Source organism: Rana temporaria, chromosome 6 (genome assembly GCF_905171775.1).
Source record: "Rana temporaria chromosome 6, aRanTem1.1, whole genome shotgun sequence".
In the NCBI taxonomy this organism is placed as follows: Eukaryota; Metazoa; Chordata; class Amphibia; order Anura; family Ranidae; genus Rana; species Rana temporaria.
In genome coordinates, this window is record NC_053494.1 from 154,131,706 (window position 1) to 154,145,606 (window position 13,901).

General features: G+C 41.2%; 1 protein-coding gene across 2 annotated transcripts in view; it reads left to right on the forward strand.

Annotated features, from left to right (window-relative positions):
• The window catches only part of PDE1A (phosphodiesterase 1A), a 340,988-nt gene that overhangs the window by 235,627 nt on the left and 91,460 nt on the right, over positions 1-13,901 (forward strand). For both annotated transcript variants that reach the window (XM_040357635.1, XM_040357636.1), the window contains exons 2-4: positions 1,133-1,246; positions 7,035-7,217; positions 10,111-10,177. In XM_040357635.1, the coding sequence (XP_040213569.1) occupies positions 1,133-1,246; positions 7,035-7,217; positions 10,111-10,177 (364 nt within the window). The remainder of the gene's footprint in view (positions 1-1,132; positions 1,247-7,034; positions 7,218-10,110; positions 10,178-13,901) is intronic.

Consider the following 13,901-nt stretch of genomic DNA (forward strand, 5'->3'; position numbering starts at 1 on the left):
TTCCCCTTAATATCCATACCAGACCTGAAGGGCCTGGTATGGATTTTGGTGGGACCCCCACGCAATTTTTTTTAATTTTGGTTTGGGGTTTCCCTTAATATTCATTCCAGACCCAAAGGCAAACGCCTCATAATATTTGCTGTTCGGCAGATGGGCGAACACCTGATGGTCGAGTCGAACTTACGTTCGACTCGAACATCGAGCTCATCCCTACTTGTGAGGAGATGAAGATGCAATTTGGTGCAAAACATTATGAATTGTGTGATTCTCTGGAATTGTGGTTGCCTGCCCATCCTCTGTCTAATGACTCAGTACATGCATGCTCATACAATACCAGCATGAAATGTATATTCTTGGAACACATTTTTAAAGCCTAATATACCAAAATACCAATCATATTCTCTTTTCATTCTGCATGTAATGTTTCTAGATTTTATTAACGTTTTACCCATCTACTTATCTGTACTTCTTCCAAGTGGCACCAGTGTGACCTCTGCAGTCATCCTCATCTTGAGTGGGGCACATACATTACACAGCAGTGGCATATGGGCACTGATATATTGTCTGACTGGGAGATGAACTAGACCTATTGTAGTGCAGAGGATTAAATGGTTTGGAGTCATGATTGCATGTGCATCGACTTCCAGGTTAAGTGAAGTAGGGAGACATTCAACCTGGTAGTGGGGCAATGACCAGTAGATCAAACTGAGTATCTTCAGTGGATAGCTCTGAGGACATAATGAGTATTACTTTGAAAACTGTGTTTTATTTTCAAGGATTTTATTAGTGTTATTTAACCCTACATTAAAAATGGGAGTTATTGTGCACATTGACTAATCAGGTTTCTTCTTTTCTTCTCTGAATGAAAGAAAGGAGCTGACTGGTCAATATGAGTAACATCTCAAACTAAATCTACATGACAGAGTTTACTTTGTGCAGAATGGAATACATTTTCCTTTTGGTATCATACTTTGTATGCTAAAGCTAGATTTATTTTTATTTTTTAAATATTTCGCTTTTTATACATACAGTACTTGCAGGTTCTTAATAAAATGATTTCAGTAAAAATGACATCTTAACTAATAAATGTTAACACATTATGACCTTTATTTTTATTTTATTTTTTTTACAGATTACGATGTTTGGTAAAACAGCTTGAGAAAGGAGATATTAATGTATCGGACCTAAAAAATAATATTGAATATGCAGCATCTGTATTGGAAGCAGTTTACATTGATGAAACCAGGTAATAACATTTTTTTTCTAATAAATTAATTGTTCCAAAGTGTTAAAATAACAGGGCACACCAAAACTCAAACAGCACACCTTGGTTTTCCTGTGTCTAGCCAACACAGTAGGACTAAGAATATGGGGCCAGATTCACAGAAGAGATACGACGGCGTATCTCTGATACGCCGTCGTATCTCTCAGAGTATCTATGCGACTGATTCATAGAATCAGTTACGCATAGATAGCCCTAAGATCCGACAGGTGTAATTGACTTACACCGTCGGATCTTAGGATGCAGTACCTCGGCCGCCGCTGGGTGGAGTTTGTGTCTTTTTCCTGCGTCGGGTATGCTAATGAGCATTTACGGCGATCCACGGCGGTTTTCGCATTCGTTACGTCGTCGCTAGTAATTTTTTCCCGTCGCAAATTTACACCTGCTTTAACATTGCTTAACTTTAGTCGAGCCATGTTAAAGTATGGCCGTCGTTCCCGGGTCGAATTTCAATTTTTTTTTGTTTTGGCGTAAGACGTCCGGGAATGCGAATGGACGCTACGCACGTTGCCGTTCTAAAAAATGACGTCACATCGCGCAAAGCACGGCGGGAATTTCTAAACTGAGCATGCGCAGTAAGTCCGGCGCGGGAGCGCGCCTAATTTAAATGGTACACGCCCCATTTGAATTGGGCGGGCTTGCGCCGGACGTGTTTACGATACACCGCCGCAAGTTTACAGGTAAGTGCTTTGTGGATCAGGCACTTACACTGAAAACTTGCGGCGGTGTAACGTAAACGGGTTACGTTGCGCCGCCGCAATTGTACGAGAATCTGGCCCATGGTCACTAACAGAACCAGAATTTGGATGTTATTGTGGATATTACAGAGAGGTGACCCCATCTTTACCATGCAATCCTCATACCACTATGCAGCACGGATCCTTCTCTTCACATTGCTCAGTACTCATAGTGGTACTAAAGCCTCGTGCACACATTCTGATTGTTGGACGACTGAGCTTCTGATTTTTGTCCAGGGGTGTGTGCCAGGATCTTGTCTTGTATACTAATGGCTGCGCAAATTGTCGTTTGACAAACACGACATAGTGAGAGTATAAAGAGAAAGTTAATTTCTCAGGCTCCACCCTTTGGGCCCCTTCTGCTAATTTCGTGTTAGTGGAAGTTTTAGGTGGATTTCTGTACTGTCCATCCGAAAATCAGACGTTGAGTTCACATCAGACAAAAAATGTTTAGCCTGTCATTCAACATTTGTTGTCCGAAAATTGGAAAACAATTCTCTAAAGAAGCGTATTAACAGTAAGCATTTCGGACAACAGCCTGTCAAACGACAATCCCCTTCTGATTTTCATACTGTGTGCACGAGGCTTTAGTCTTCAACTCCAGGCTCTGTGGTCCCCTCACATACCTATTTCTCTCAGAGACTCCACAATTTTGTACTGCATGCTTTTAATATACTTGCCTTTTTACAATTTCTTTAGGATAATCACATGAATCTGGCCCTCTTCTTAAGCAATGTGTGGCTCTCAGAGATCAGGCCCGTCGCTACAAGGCAGGCAAACCAAGCGATTGCTTGGGGCCCCCGAGCTAGCCTGGGGCCCCAAGCAGGGCCCTTGCTGCTCTTCCTATATGCTGCAGCTGCCTGAGCGCTCTATAGAGAGCCTGCAGCACTGCTGCCTTGAGTTGTCACTTCCCCTTCTCTGTAGCGTGACCAAGCTCCTCTTCCTTCCCCTTGTCAGTCCGTACTGAGTGCTCACCTCCTTTCAGTCCGGCCGGGAACAGGAAACTGAATCTTCTGCCGAGCGGTACAGACCCGGTAGGGAGGGGGGCCCGGGGGGTGTAAAAAGAATATAGGGAGGGGGGGCACGGATGGAGTAAAAAGAACATAGGTTGGGCTTTGCGTGCGGGGGGAGGGGGGGTTGGGGCCTCCATGTCCATTTTGCTTGGGGCCCCCAAATTCCTTCAACGGCCCTGTCAGAGATGCAGAGAGCAGTGCTGATTTGATGACAGCACAGTTCTCTGTATCAATACTCTATGAGCAAAGGGTGCTGTGGTGACACTTTCTAAAAGGACCATCTGGGGACCAATTTAATCAAAATAAATTAAGCTTTAAGGAGCTTTTTTTTCGTTTCCCTGTTGGATCACTAAAACCAGAAGCATGGAGCCTCAAAAAGTACTTAAAGCGGTTGTATAATTTTTTTTTTTTTTTTTTTACCTGTAAGGCAAAATGCATAATCAGCTAGTATGCACCGCATAATAGCTGATTATGAAATACTTACCTCAAAACGAGGTGAACGACACTTACCTGGTTCACGCCGAGCGAGATGTCATCTTGCTCCGGCGTGTCTTCCGGGTATCGCCGCTCCAGCGCTGTGATTGGCTGGAGCGGCGCCGCTCCAGTGCTGTGATTGGCTGGAGCGGCGATGACGTCACTCCCGCGCATGCGCGCGGGAGATTTAAAATCGGCAAGGTCCGGCGGCTGCCGGATCTTCCGCCGTGGATCCCTCCTGCGCATGCGCCGCCCGCATTGCGAGGGGAATATCTCCTAAACCGTACAGGTTTAGGAGATATTCTTTTTACCTACAGGTAAGCCTTGTTATAGGCTTACCTGTAGGTAAAAGTGCAAATTTAAGGTTTACAACCACTTTAACATATTTTGAGCAGAGAGGGCAAGTTTGAGAACTTAAAACGGAGGTTCACCCTAAAACATTTTTCTACCTTTACATTGTGCTCGCTTGCAACAATGACAGAATGCGGGTTTTTTTTTCGCTGTTCCTATCCAGCAGGTGATTGACGTGATGACATAAACTACCACCCCCCTGTCGCATAAGGAGCGTCACGAGTTGCCGAAAGAAGCCGAACGGCGGTGCGCAGGCGCCGTATAGCGCCGGCTCGCCCTTCGGCTTCTTTTGGCAACTCGTGACGCTCCTTATGCGACGGGGGAGGTAGTTTTTGTCATCACGTCAATCACCTGCTGGATAGGAATGCCCACTCCCGCGGGAGGCACCACCCAGAAGCCGGGGAAGAAAATAACTGTACGAGGTATGTACAGCAAAAAAAAAAAAAAATACTGTCATTGTCGAGAGTCAGCTCAATGTAATGTTAGAAAATAGTTTTTAGGGTGAACCTCCGCTTGGAAGTTGGAATTTTATTTCTGTGTCGCCATTGGGTAGATCTCCTCACTTCCTCTTTGATCACAATGCAAAACGTGTGGTGAGATCTCCCTAATAGTAAAACCTGAAAGCATGTACGGTACTTTATAACCCTTCCATATTTCAACCAAACAAAACAAATATATATTCTAGTTAAAAATGTAATGCATGTAAAGTGGACCTATCACAGAGGAAATATAAAAATGCTAGTTGACTTGACTTGAGTTTTATTTACTCCCTGTTTTCAATATTTTTAAAGACACTAGTCTAGAACAAATATGAAAATGTGAAAAATTAGAAGCTCTTGGAAGACTGAGGGAACTTGACAGATAGACAACTATTTTCCAAGGAAGAGGTCAGCCATGGCAACCTCTATATTTCCTTCACGACAGGTTTCTTTTAAGCACTTATTTTAGTATCTCTTCAGTGTAAAAGGGAGATACCTGAGTTGGTTATGACTGTACTGAATTGAAACATATAATTTTAGGGTCAGTTTAGTTAGATTAGCTTCCATTTTGTCAGCTGTAAAATAATGTATGATAAACGGTTTAAAAAAATGTATTGTAGTGTGTGCTGGTTAGAACATAAAAAATAAAAATAAATGATTCAACGTTTGCATAAGCCACCCACTCCTTACCAATCTATTATCCAGGGTGGTCACATATTGTGAATGCATTCTATTAAATTGTCTTTGTTTCATAATAATGAAGCAATTAGATTAAATCCATGCAATCATTTAAACTGTATATAAATAGAGTGTATACATAATTTAGGATAATAGCCAAAGCTATTTTTAGGTCCCAAAGGTCATTTAATTAGACACACTATTCTTGGTCATTCAGGAGGAAAAAGTAATTTCAGAAACTGTTTTTTTCCTAAGTTATGACCTAAACTCTTTCCTTGTCGAAAGACTTGTCTTAAAATAGTCCAACAGCCATACATGGTGATACTGCCTGTTCATTGTGGCATTTGAAATCTTCACTGTGATATTTGGCCCCATAAAGCTATTCCTAGCAATATATGTTCATTGTTATTGAGGGTGAGCTTATTATTATGTGTCACAGCAACATAAGTTTAACAGGTTTCAAAGGCTGAACCTGCATCAAGGAAAAATATTCAGACCACTTTTAATAGTTCCAGAAATCTTTAAAATGTTTTTATATAGTCACCACAATGATCAGTCACACACAAGCAGCGTGGCACATTTGGAAATTGCACATAAATTAAGGGTTTTTAATTTTTTTGTTAAAAATAGAAAACCCCTGTATCTACCAACTCAAAACAGTCAAATCTCAGAGTATTATGATTAAAGATATTGGTAGGGCAATTTGCCTTTGCAGTCCAAAACAACATTTGTGGCATTATAATTTGAAAATTACTAACCAGTCTGCTTCCCTATCCTTGTCCAGAGTCATTCCAGAGTCATAAACTAAGGGAGTGATCAAAAGAAATTGGCAGTTGGATCACATGGAAGGCATGAATAAAAATTGTTTCTCAAAGTTGAACTTCCGCTTGTTATTTAAAAATGTAAGAGACCCTGTCATCAGACCATTCATTCTAACAAAGATCTTCCCATAAGACTCTATGTGCATTTAACATATTTTATACATTTACCTACAAAAGCCTCCCTTGTGTAGACATCCAAAAGCCCTATAACTGCTGCTGGTTGCTGCCATCTTGTAAGCAGCCCTAGCACACTCAGAGCTGTAACTCAGGCAACACTTTAGCATTCCCATTCACAGCTACAACAAAGGTTATGTAGTGAAGTGATGGGAGGAGTGGATATGCTGGACCAGAGACAATAACTAGAAGAGGAGAGGAGAATGAAGTGCATGGAGGAAGGATCAGTGCTAGGGCAATGACTCTCTCTGGAGTAGTCAAATGTTCTAGCAAATGCATAGGCACATTGCAAGGGATTTAGAAAAAATGTATGGAAAGAAAAAAACACTACAAGGAAGCATTTAAAGTGCCTGATTTTTCTGTGACTTTTCCTGCATTTTTTAAAGAAGGTGCCCGATTCTCTTTAAGAAATTGCACCATCATGAGTAGGGATGAGTAATTTTGGTGACCTTGGTACCTTCCAGCAAAGTGAAAACTCTTAATTTCTCAAATTGAGCTGCTTGAGAAAATAGTGTGGTTTTTTTTTTTGCAATTGTGTTTTTCCTTTCGTTGCGTATTTGATTGTTATTTGTCTACTTTCAATCGTTTATTTGTTTTTGTTTTTTTGCTTTTTTTTACATTGCTTTTTCCAAAATGTGACATATCTATTGCCAAGCTTTCAGAAAGACAAAAACTCTCAGTTTCTCACATTTATGGTTTGGAGTTGTACCATGCACATTCAGCTGGTAAAAGCTCCCCCCGCTAGACACAGAATATACCTTGGAATCTGATATGAAGGGGTAAAGTTTGAGGTCAGGAACATAGAATCCTTAGATGGCCCATTTACCCTTCTTTCCTTCTCTCTAATTAGAGGTTAAAGAATGGGAAAATTATAACTGAATAAATAATGAATAAATAATAGCATTAATATATCACAGAGGCTTGTTTAATTAAAAAATATGACTATTGGTATAGGACATTTCTTCATGTTACTGTCATGCACCTTATGCTAAATCTATCAAATGTTATTTATACCAAAAATGTAGACGCCTATTGGATACAGAGGATGAGCTCTCTGACATCCACACAGACTCGGTTCCGATGGAGGTGAGAGACTGGTTGGCATCCACCTTCACAAGGAAAATGGGCATGAGGAGAAGGAGGCCTGAAGAAAAACCAAAGTTTCGAAGTATCGTCCATGCAGTTCAAGCTGGAATATTCGTTGAAAGGTGAGCTATAGTTGTGTTCTGCTTTAATTGACAGTAACAAGACATATTTGTCAAGTGTTTCAATAATAAAGGAAAAAATACTAGTAAAAAGCACAAGCATACTTGTAATATTTCATTTCTGTGAATAAATAAAACAACTCTAGTTGTAATATTAAAACTAAGCAATCACTGATATAGTAACTAATGAGTTATTGATAGGCACCTAGATATTTAGGCGAGTGTACTTCGTATGTGAACAATGGCTCCACTCGCTGCCCCATGTGTGAGACAAATTGTTATGGTCTGGTAGGGGATACACCATGACCCACATGTGGCAGCAATTTCTAGGGCTGGTTGGCTACCTAAACCTAAATGTACTGTATACATCCTCTCCCAATATGTAACTAATGAAATGAGTTTCCATATAGAAGTCAATGGAAACTAAAATAATTTGTTATGCATTGACTTCTATGGCATGCAATACCACATGTGGCCAAAGGTGGGGGGTGCCGGAGAGCCTCGGGACAGCTCGGCTGAACTTGGAAAACCTCGGAAAGGCTCAATAACTGAGTATTTCTGAGTTTTTCCAAGTATTTTATGTACTGTCACTTAGCTCTTATATTGACCAGAGCTTCTTATAAACAATTGCAAAATACTTACAATTTGGGAGACATTACGCGAGGCCAGGTGGTTGACAGTTGACAGAGATGGAACTCTTAGGTAGCGTACAAACGATTGGTTAAACCAATGAGAATGGTCTAATGGACCGTTTTCATCGGTCCAAACCGATTGTGTGGGGGGCGTCGTCGGTTATTTAACCATCGGTTGAAAAAAATCCAACTTGTTTTAAATTTAACCGATGGATTCCTAACTGATGGGAAAAAAACGATTGTTAGTAGGCACAACCATCGGTTAAAAATCCACGCATGCTCAGAATCAAGTCGACGCATACTTGAAATCATTGAACTTCGTTTTTGTCAGCACGTTGTTGTGTTTTACGTCACCGCGTTCTGATATGATCGTTTTTTTAACCAATGGTGTGTAGGCGTGACGGACCATCAGTCAGCTTCATCGGTTAACTGATGAAAACAGTCCATCGGTCCGTTCTCATCGGATGGACTGATCATGTGTGTACAGGGCAGTGAAACTACATTTAGTCTGCAAAAACAATATATATAAAAAAATACTTTCAGAAATGGACATGTTAATTGTTTATTTTCCTCAATTAACAAAATGGAAAATAAATGAACAGAAGAGAAATCTGAATCTATTCAATATTTGGTGTGACCACCCTTTGCCTTCAAAACAGCATTAAAACTTCTAGGTACACTTGCACACAGTTTTTGAAGGAACTTGGCAGGTAGGTTGTTCCAAACATTTTAGAGAACTAACCACAGATTTTCTGTGGATGTAAGCCGCCTCAAATCTTTGTCTCTTCGTGAGATTCCAGACAGACTTAAAGGAGTTGTAAATAAAAAAAAAATTATGCTGAAATGACTGTTTACAGGGTATAGAGACATAATAGTTAACTGATTCCATTTAAAAACGATTAAAAATAAATAAAAATCAATTATATAATGTACCTGTAGTTTCTAGTTTCGTTTTTGCATGTTGTTTCCTGCCTCCCTGCTGTACAGAGCCACAGTGCCAATACAGGGCAGTGATGGTTTGGAAAACGAAACTGATTGGTGCTGAGGGGTTTTAGACACACAGTAATCACACCTCCTTGAAGTAAGTGACCACAGAGAGAAAGCTCCCAGCACTGTGGTTATCAGGAAACAGACAACCAGGAAGTGTGGAGATCAGAGAAGAATTACAGCAACTTGAGAGCAAAAACGAACAATGAGGACATGAAAACAGCACTGCATTAAGGTAAAGAAAGCTATTAAGATAAAAAAAATTCCTTTACAAACCCTTCAATGATGTTGGGATCAGGGTTCTGTGGGGGCCAAACCATCACTTCCAGGACTCCTTGTTCTCCTTTACCCTGAAGATAGTTCCTAAAGACATTGACTGCATGTTTAGGGTCATTGTCCTGCAGCAAAATAAATTAGGCACGTGTGTTCATTTTGTTCTGAACTTTGTACTGTCCATTGACACAGATAGTGGGACTCGGCCCCGCCCCTGCTCCCGTGTCACTGGATTTAATTGACAGTAGCGGGAGCCAATGGCTCCTGCTGCTATCAATCTATCCAATGAGGACAGAGACAGAAGCTGGAGCTGCTGGGCTTGTGCTCATCACTGGAACGGATGGGCTCAGGTGGCAGATGGGTTCTGGGGGCAGCTGCAGCAAAAAAGGTTTTTCACTTTAATGCATAGAATGCATTAAGGTGAAAAACCATGAAACTTTACAGTGCCTTTGAATCATATTGAACTAACTAAAAGTAATTGACACTTTTTTGAAAATAAGAATCCTTACCCTGGTCTTTGCTTTGTGAATTGAGACTATATGATTTTTTAGCAATGAATTAACAGTAACAAAACCCAGCATGATGAAATACTGTAATGAAATCTTAATTTCTCCCAAGCAAGTTTCAGTTATTTTAAAAAGGAAATCCCCCATTGTAATTACGTTAGTGCGCATTTTAATTTAATTTACAATGTAAATTAATAAAATTATATTATACAGGTTATTGTTGGGCTAGTTGACCTGGCTGTACAAACTAGGTTTAAAGAAAAACTCAGGTCTAAACAACCATTCTAGAGCTTCAAATGACAGACCAGCTTATCTATGATATGATGTCTTAATTTCAGAAAGGGGGAAAGCTTCTAATTATCAGATGAGCTGATCTCCTGTGACAATACTAAGAACTTTTTATTGGTCATTGTGACTTCTCAACTACAAATTTGTATTCATTTATTTATAGCAAAATAAATATATATATATATTTTAATGATTTTCCTTTTTTCTTAGGATGTACAGAAGATCTTCCAATATGGCTGGTCTTACATATCCCTCAACAGTGATAGCATGTTTAAAGGTAAATAAAAGTAAATATCACCACACTAGAAACACTGGGGAAAAGATAACACTTATTCCTTCCACACTGTACAGCATCCTTGGGAACAATCTATCTAGAGTAAAAAAAATCTCTTTAGGTCACTAAAGTCAGGATGCTGCAACTCACTTGTCAGCTGTGTTCATTTGTAAAAAAAAAACGTTTTCGTCAAAGTTTTCGTCAGTGGCATTTTTACAGTGATGAAAACAAAACAAAAAGTACAGCACATTTTCGTCCACTGACAAAAACTATGACAAAAATCGAATCCGTTTTTGTTAACAAACGAAATATGGAGGAAAATGTGAGTCAGGGATGTTTACCCTTATGAACTAAATTCAGTTTTTTCACGGAGCTCTGCCTGTTCCCGCAATCCACTCCCAGCAAGCAAGCACATTCGACTGCACCGTGACGACTGCCAGAAACCAGAGAGAGCAGCAATGCACATTACAGGCCAGTCAGGCCTCCCGAGTCCCAACGAGACTGAGTCTGTCCCACTCCCGAGTCCCGGCTCATGAGATAACCACACCACCAGGCGCCCAGAGCAGACAGAGAGCAGAGCAGACTGTGAGGCAGTAACAGTTGTGTAGTACATTACAATTACAGCAGGCCTGAGGCCTTCCCTCAGACCACTATCCAGCACTGTGCAGCATTAAATGCCTCTTGTGACCACTGGCCGTGGCATCCAGGGCACTATGTATTACAGGCCATCCCTCAGACCACCATCCAGCACTGTGCAGCATTACAGGCCTCCTCTGACCACTGGCACTGGCATCCAGGGCACTGTGCATTACAGGCCATCCCTCAGACCTGAGACTACCATCCATCCAGCACTGTGCAGCAATACAACAGTCATCCTCTGACCACTGGCATCCAGGGCACTGTGCATTACAGGCCATCCCTCAGACCTGCCTAAGACCAACGTCCAGAGCACGCTGCAGCATTACAGTCCCCCTCAGACCACCATCCAGAGCACTTTGCAGCATTACAGGCCTCCTCAGACTACCATTCAGACAAATTACGGCATTGAGGAAGTGACGGAATACCCGCACACTACCTGATGAATCCATATACAGGAAGCGGCCAGTAACATAAAGGATTACTACGGTTCGCCTGCCCCTGACAGTGACTCGAGCTGGGCATCGCCGCTTAGCGAAGGATTGGCTCGGGCAGCTCGGCTGCTCTAGTCCTGCAAAGGAAACCACGTTTCTGCTGTGAAAAAAGTGCAGGGACTCCGTTCCCGCGCGTTCCCGCAGGACTTGAGCCCTGGTTTTCACAGACAGCAGAATTGACAAAAAAACAAGCAGCTGCTGCAAGAGCTGGTGAGAACATTTCATCAGCAGTGACCTGGGTCTAAAAAGAAGCAAAATGCTGGTTCACAATCCCTTTAATTTTCTGTGCAATTGTGGCATGGTCTTGGTAGCTAGTGTTCTGTTTAACCACTTTAGCCCCGGACCATATTGCTGGTCAAAGACCAGGCCACGTTTTGCGATTCGGCACTGCGTCGCTTTAACTGACAATTGCGCGGTCGTGCGACGTGGCTCCCAAACAAAATTGGCATCCTTTTTTTCCCACAAATAGAGCTTTCTTTTTGTGGTATTTGATCACCTCTGTGGTTTTTAGTTTTTGCGCTATAAACAAAAATAGAGCGTCAATTTTGAAAAAAATTATATTTTTAACTTTTTGCTATAATAAATATCCCCCAAAAGTATATAAAAAAAATTTCCTCAGTTTCTTCTACATATTTTTTGTAAAAAAATATCGCAATAAGCATTTATTGATTGGTTTGCGCAAAAGTTATAGCGTTTACAATATAGGGCATAGTTTTATGGCATTTTTATTAATATATTTTTTTTACTAGTAATGGCGGCGATCAGCAATTTTTATCGGTACTGCAACATTATGGCGGACACTTTTGACACATTTTTGTCATTTTTATAGCGATCAGTGCTATAAAAATTCCACTGGCAGGGAAGGGGTTAACACTAGGGGGCGAGGAAGGGGTTAAGTATGTTCCCTGGCTGTGTTATAACTGAAGGGGGGTGGACTGACTAGGGGAAATGACTGATCGCTGTTCATATATTGTATGAACAGACGGTCAGGCATTTCTCCCCCTGACAGGACTGGGAGCTGTGTGTTTATACACACAGCTCCCGGTTCTCGCTCTGTAACGAGCGTTCGCGGGTGCCCGGTGGTGATCGCGACCACCGGGCACGCGCGTCGGCATAACCTGCTCTCAATCTTTTGTTGGCGTAAATTCCGACAGCAAAAGTCCGGAGCATACACATGGTCGGAATTCCTGACCAAAAGCTCACATCTGACTTTTCTTGTCGGAATTTTCGATCGTGTGTACGCGGCATAAGGCCACAATGCTCCAATATCTTCAGTGTTGCAATGGAATGGAAAACTTGAAGACGTTCACTATTTATCTTGCTATATCAAAGATATTTTTAACACCTGCCTCCTTACACCAGATGAGACCACACACAGTGTCCGGTCCAACATTTTATGGGAATAGTTTTACACGAGATACAAATAAAGAGCAGACAGCCCAAAGATCATTCATTTCATATCCATTTGATAATTGACTCTATTGTCATCATGTAAAAGAATAATAAAAATGGCTCACCATGGATCATTCATTTTGGACAGTCACTTTCTGTCATGGGGTCTTCCTCCCTAGAGCTAGGTGGTTCTTCTGCTGCCGCTGTGGTTTGTTTAAATGCTGCCACCATATTACTCCTATTGTATGTTATAACGCTTAGGATCTTGCTCTTTGGTATGTCCCACTCGTGCAAGCATTAGTCCACACAGTGATTTAATTGTCTGTGCAGTGTGTGGGTGGGCTTTGGGCTACTTGTTCTCAACAAAAGAAAAATAGCATGCACTTATAGCAAGGAATGAAGCAGTGACTCAAAAAAGCAATATTTTTGTAACAAAACTTGATTTTACAGAGTAAAGATGTTATATAACTGCTAAATCGGTTACATAGTTACATAGTTGGTGAGGTTGAAAAAAGACACAAGTCCATCCTGTGTGCTTTTATGTCAATATTACATTGTATATCCCTGTATGTTGAGATAATTTGTGCCTATCTAATAGTTTCTTGAAATAATCTATGCTCCCTGCTGAAACCACTGCTCGTGGAAGAGAATTTCACATCCTTACCGCTCTTATCGTAAAGAACCCTCTACACAGTTTAAGGTTAAACCTCTTTTCTTCTAATTTTAGTGAATGGCCGCGTGTCTTTTTATGTTCCCTTGCACCGAAAACTTTTATCCCTATTGTGAGGTCACCAGTGCAGTGTTTGTACATTGAAATCATATTCCCTCTCAAAAATCTCTTCTTCAGAGAGAATAAGTTCAGTGCTCATAACATTTCCTCATAACTAAGGTCCTGTAGTCCCTTAATTAGCTTTGTTGCCCTTCTCTGGACTCTCTCCAGTTCCAGCACATCCTCCCTGAGGACTGGAGCCCAGGACTGGACGGCATACTCCATATGCGGCTAGACCAGAGTCTTGTAGAGTGGGTGAATTATCGTTTTATCTCTGGAGTTGATCCCCTTTTTAATGCATGCTAATATTCTGTTGCCTTTGCTTGCAGCAGCTTGGCATTGCATGCCATTACTTAGCATGTCATCTACTAAGACCCCCAGGTCCTTTTCCATCCTAGATTCCCCCAGAGGTTCTCTCCCTAGTGAGTAGATTGCA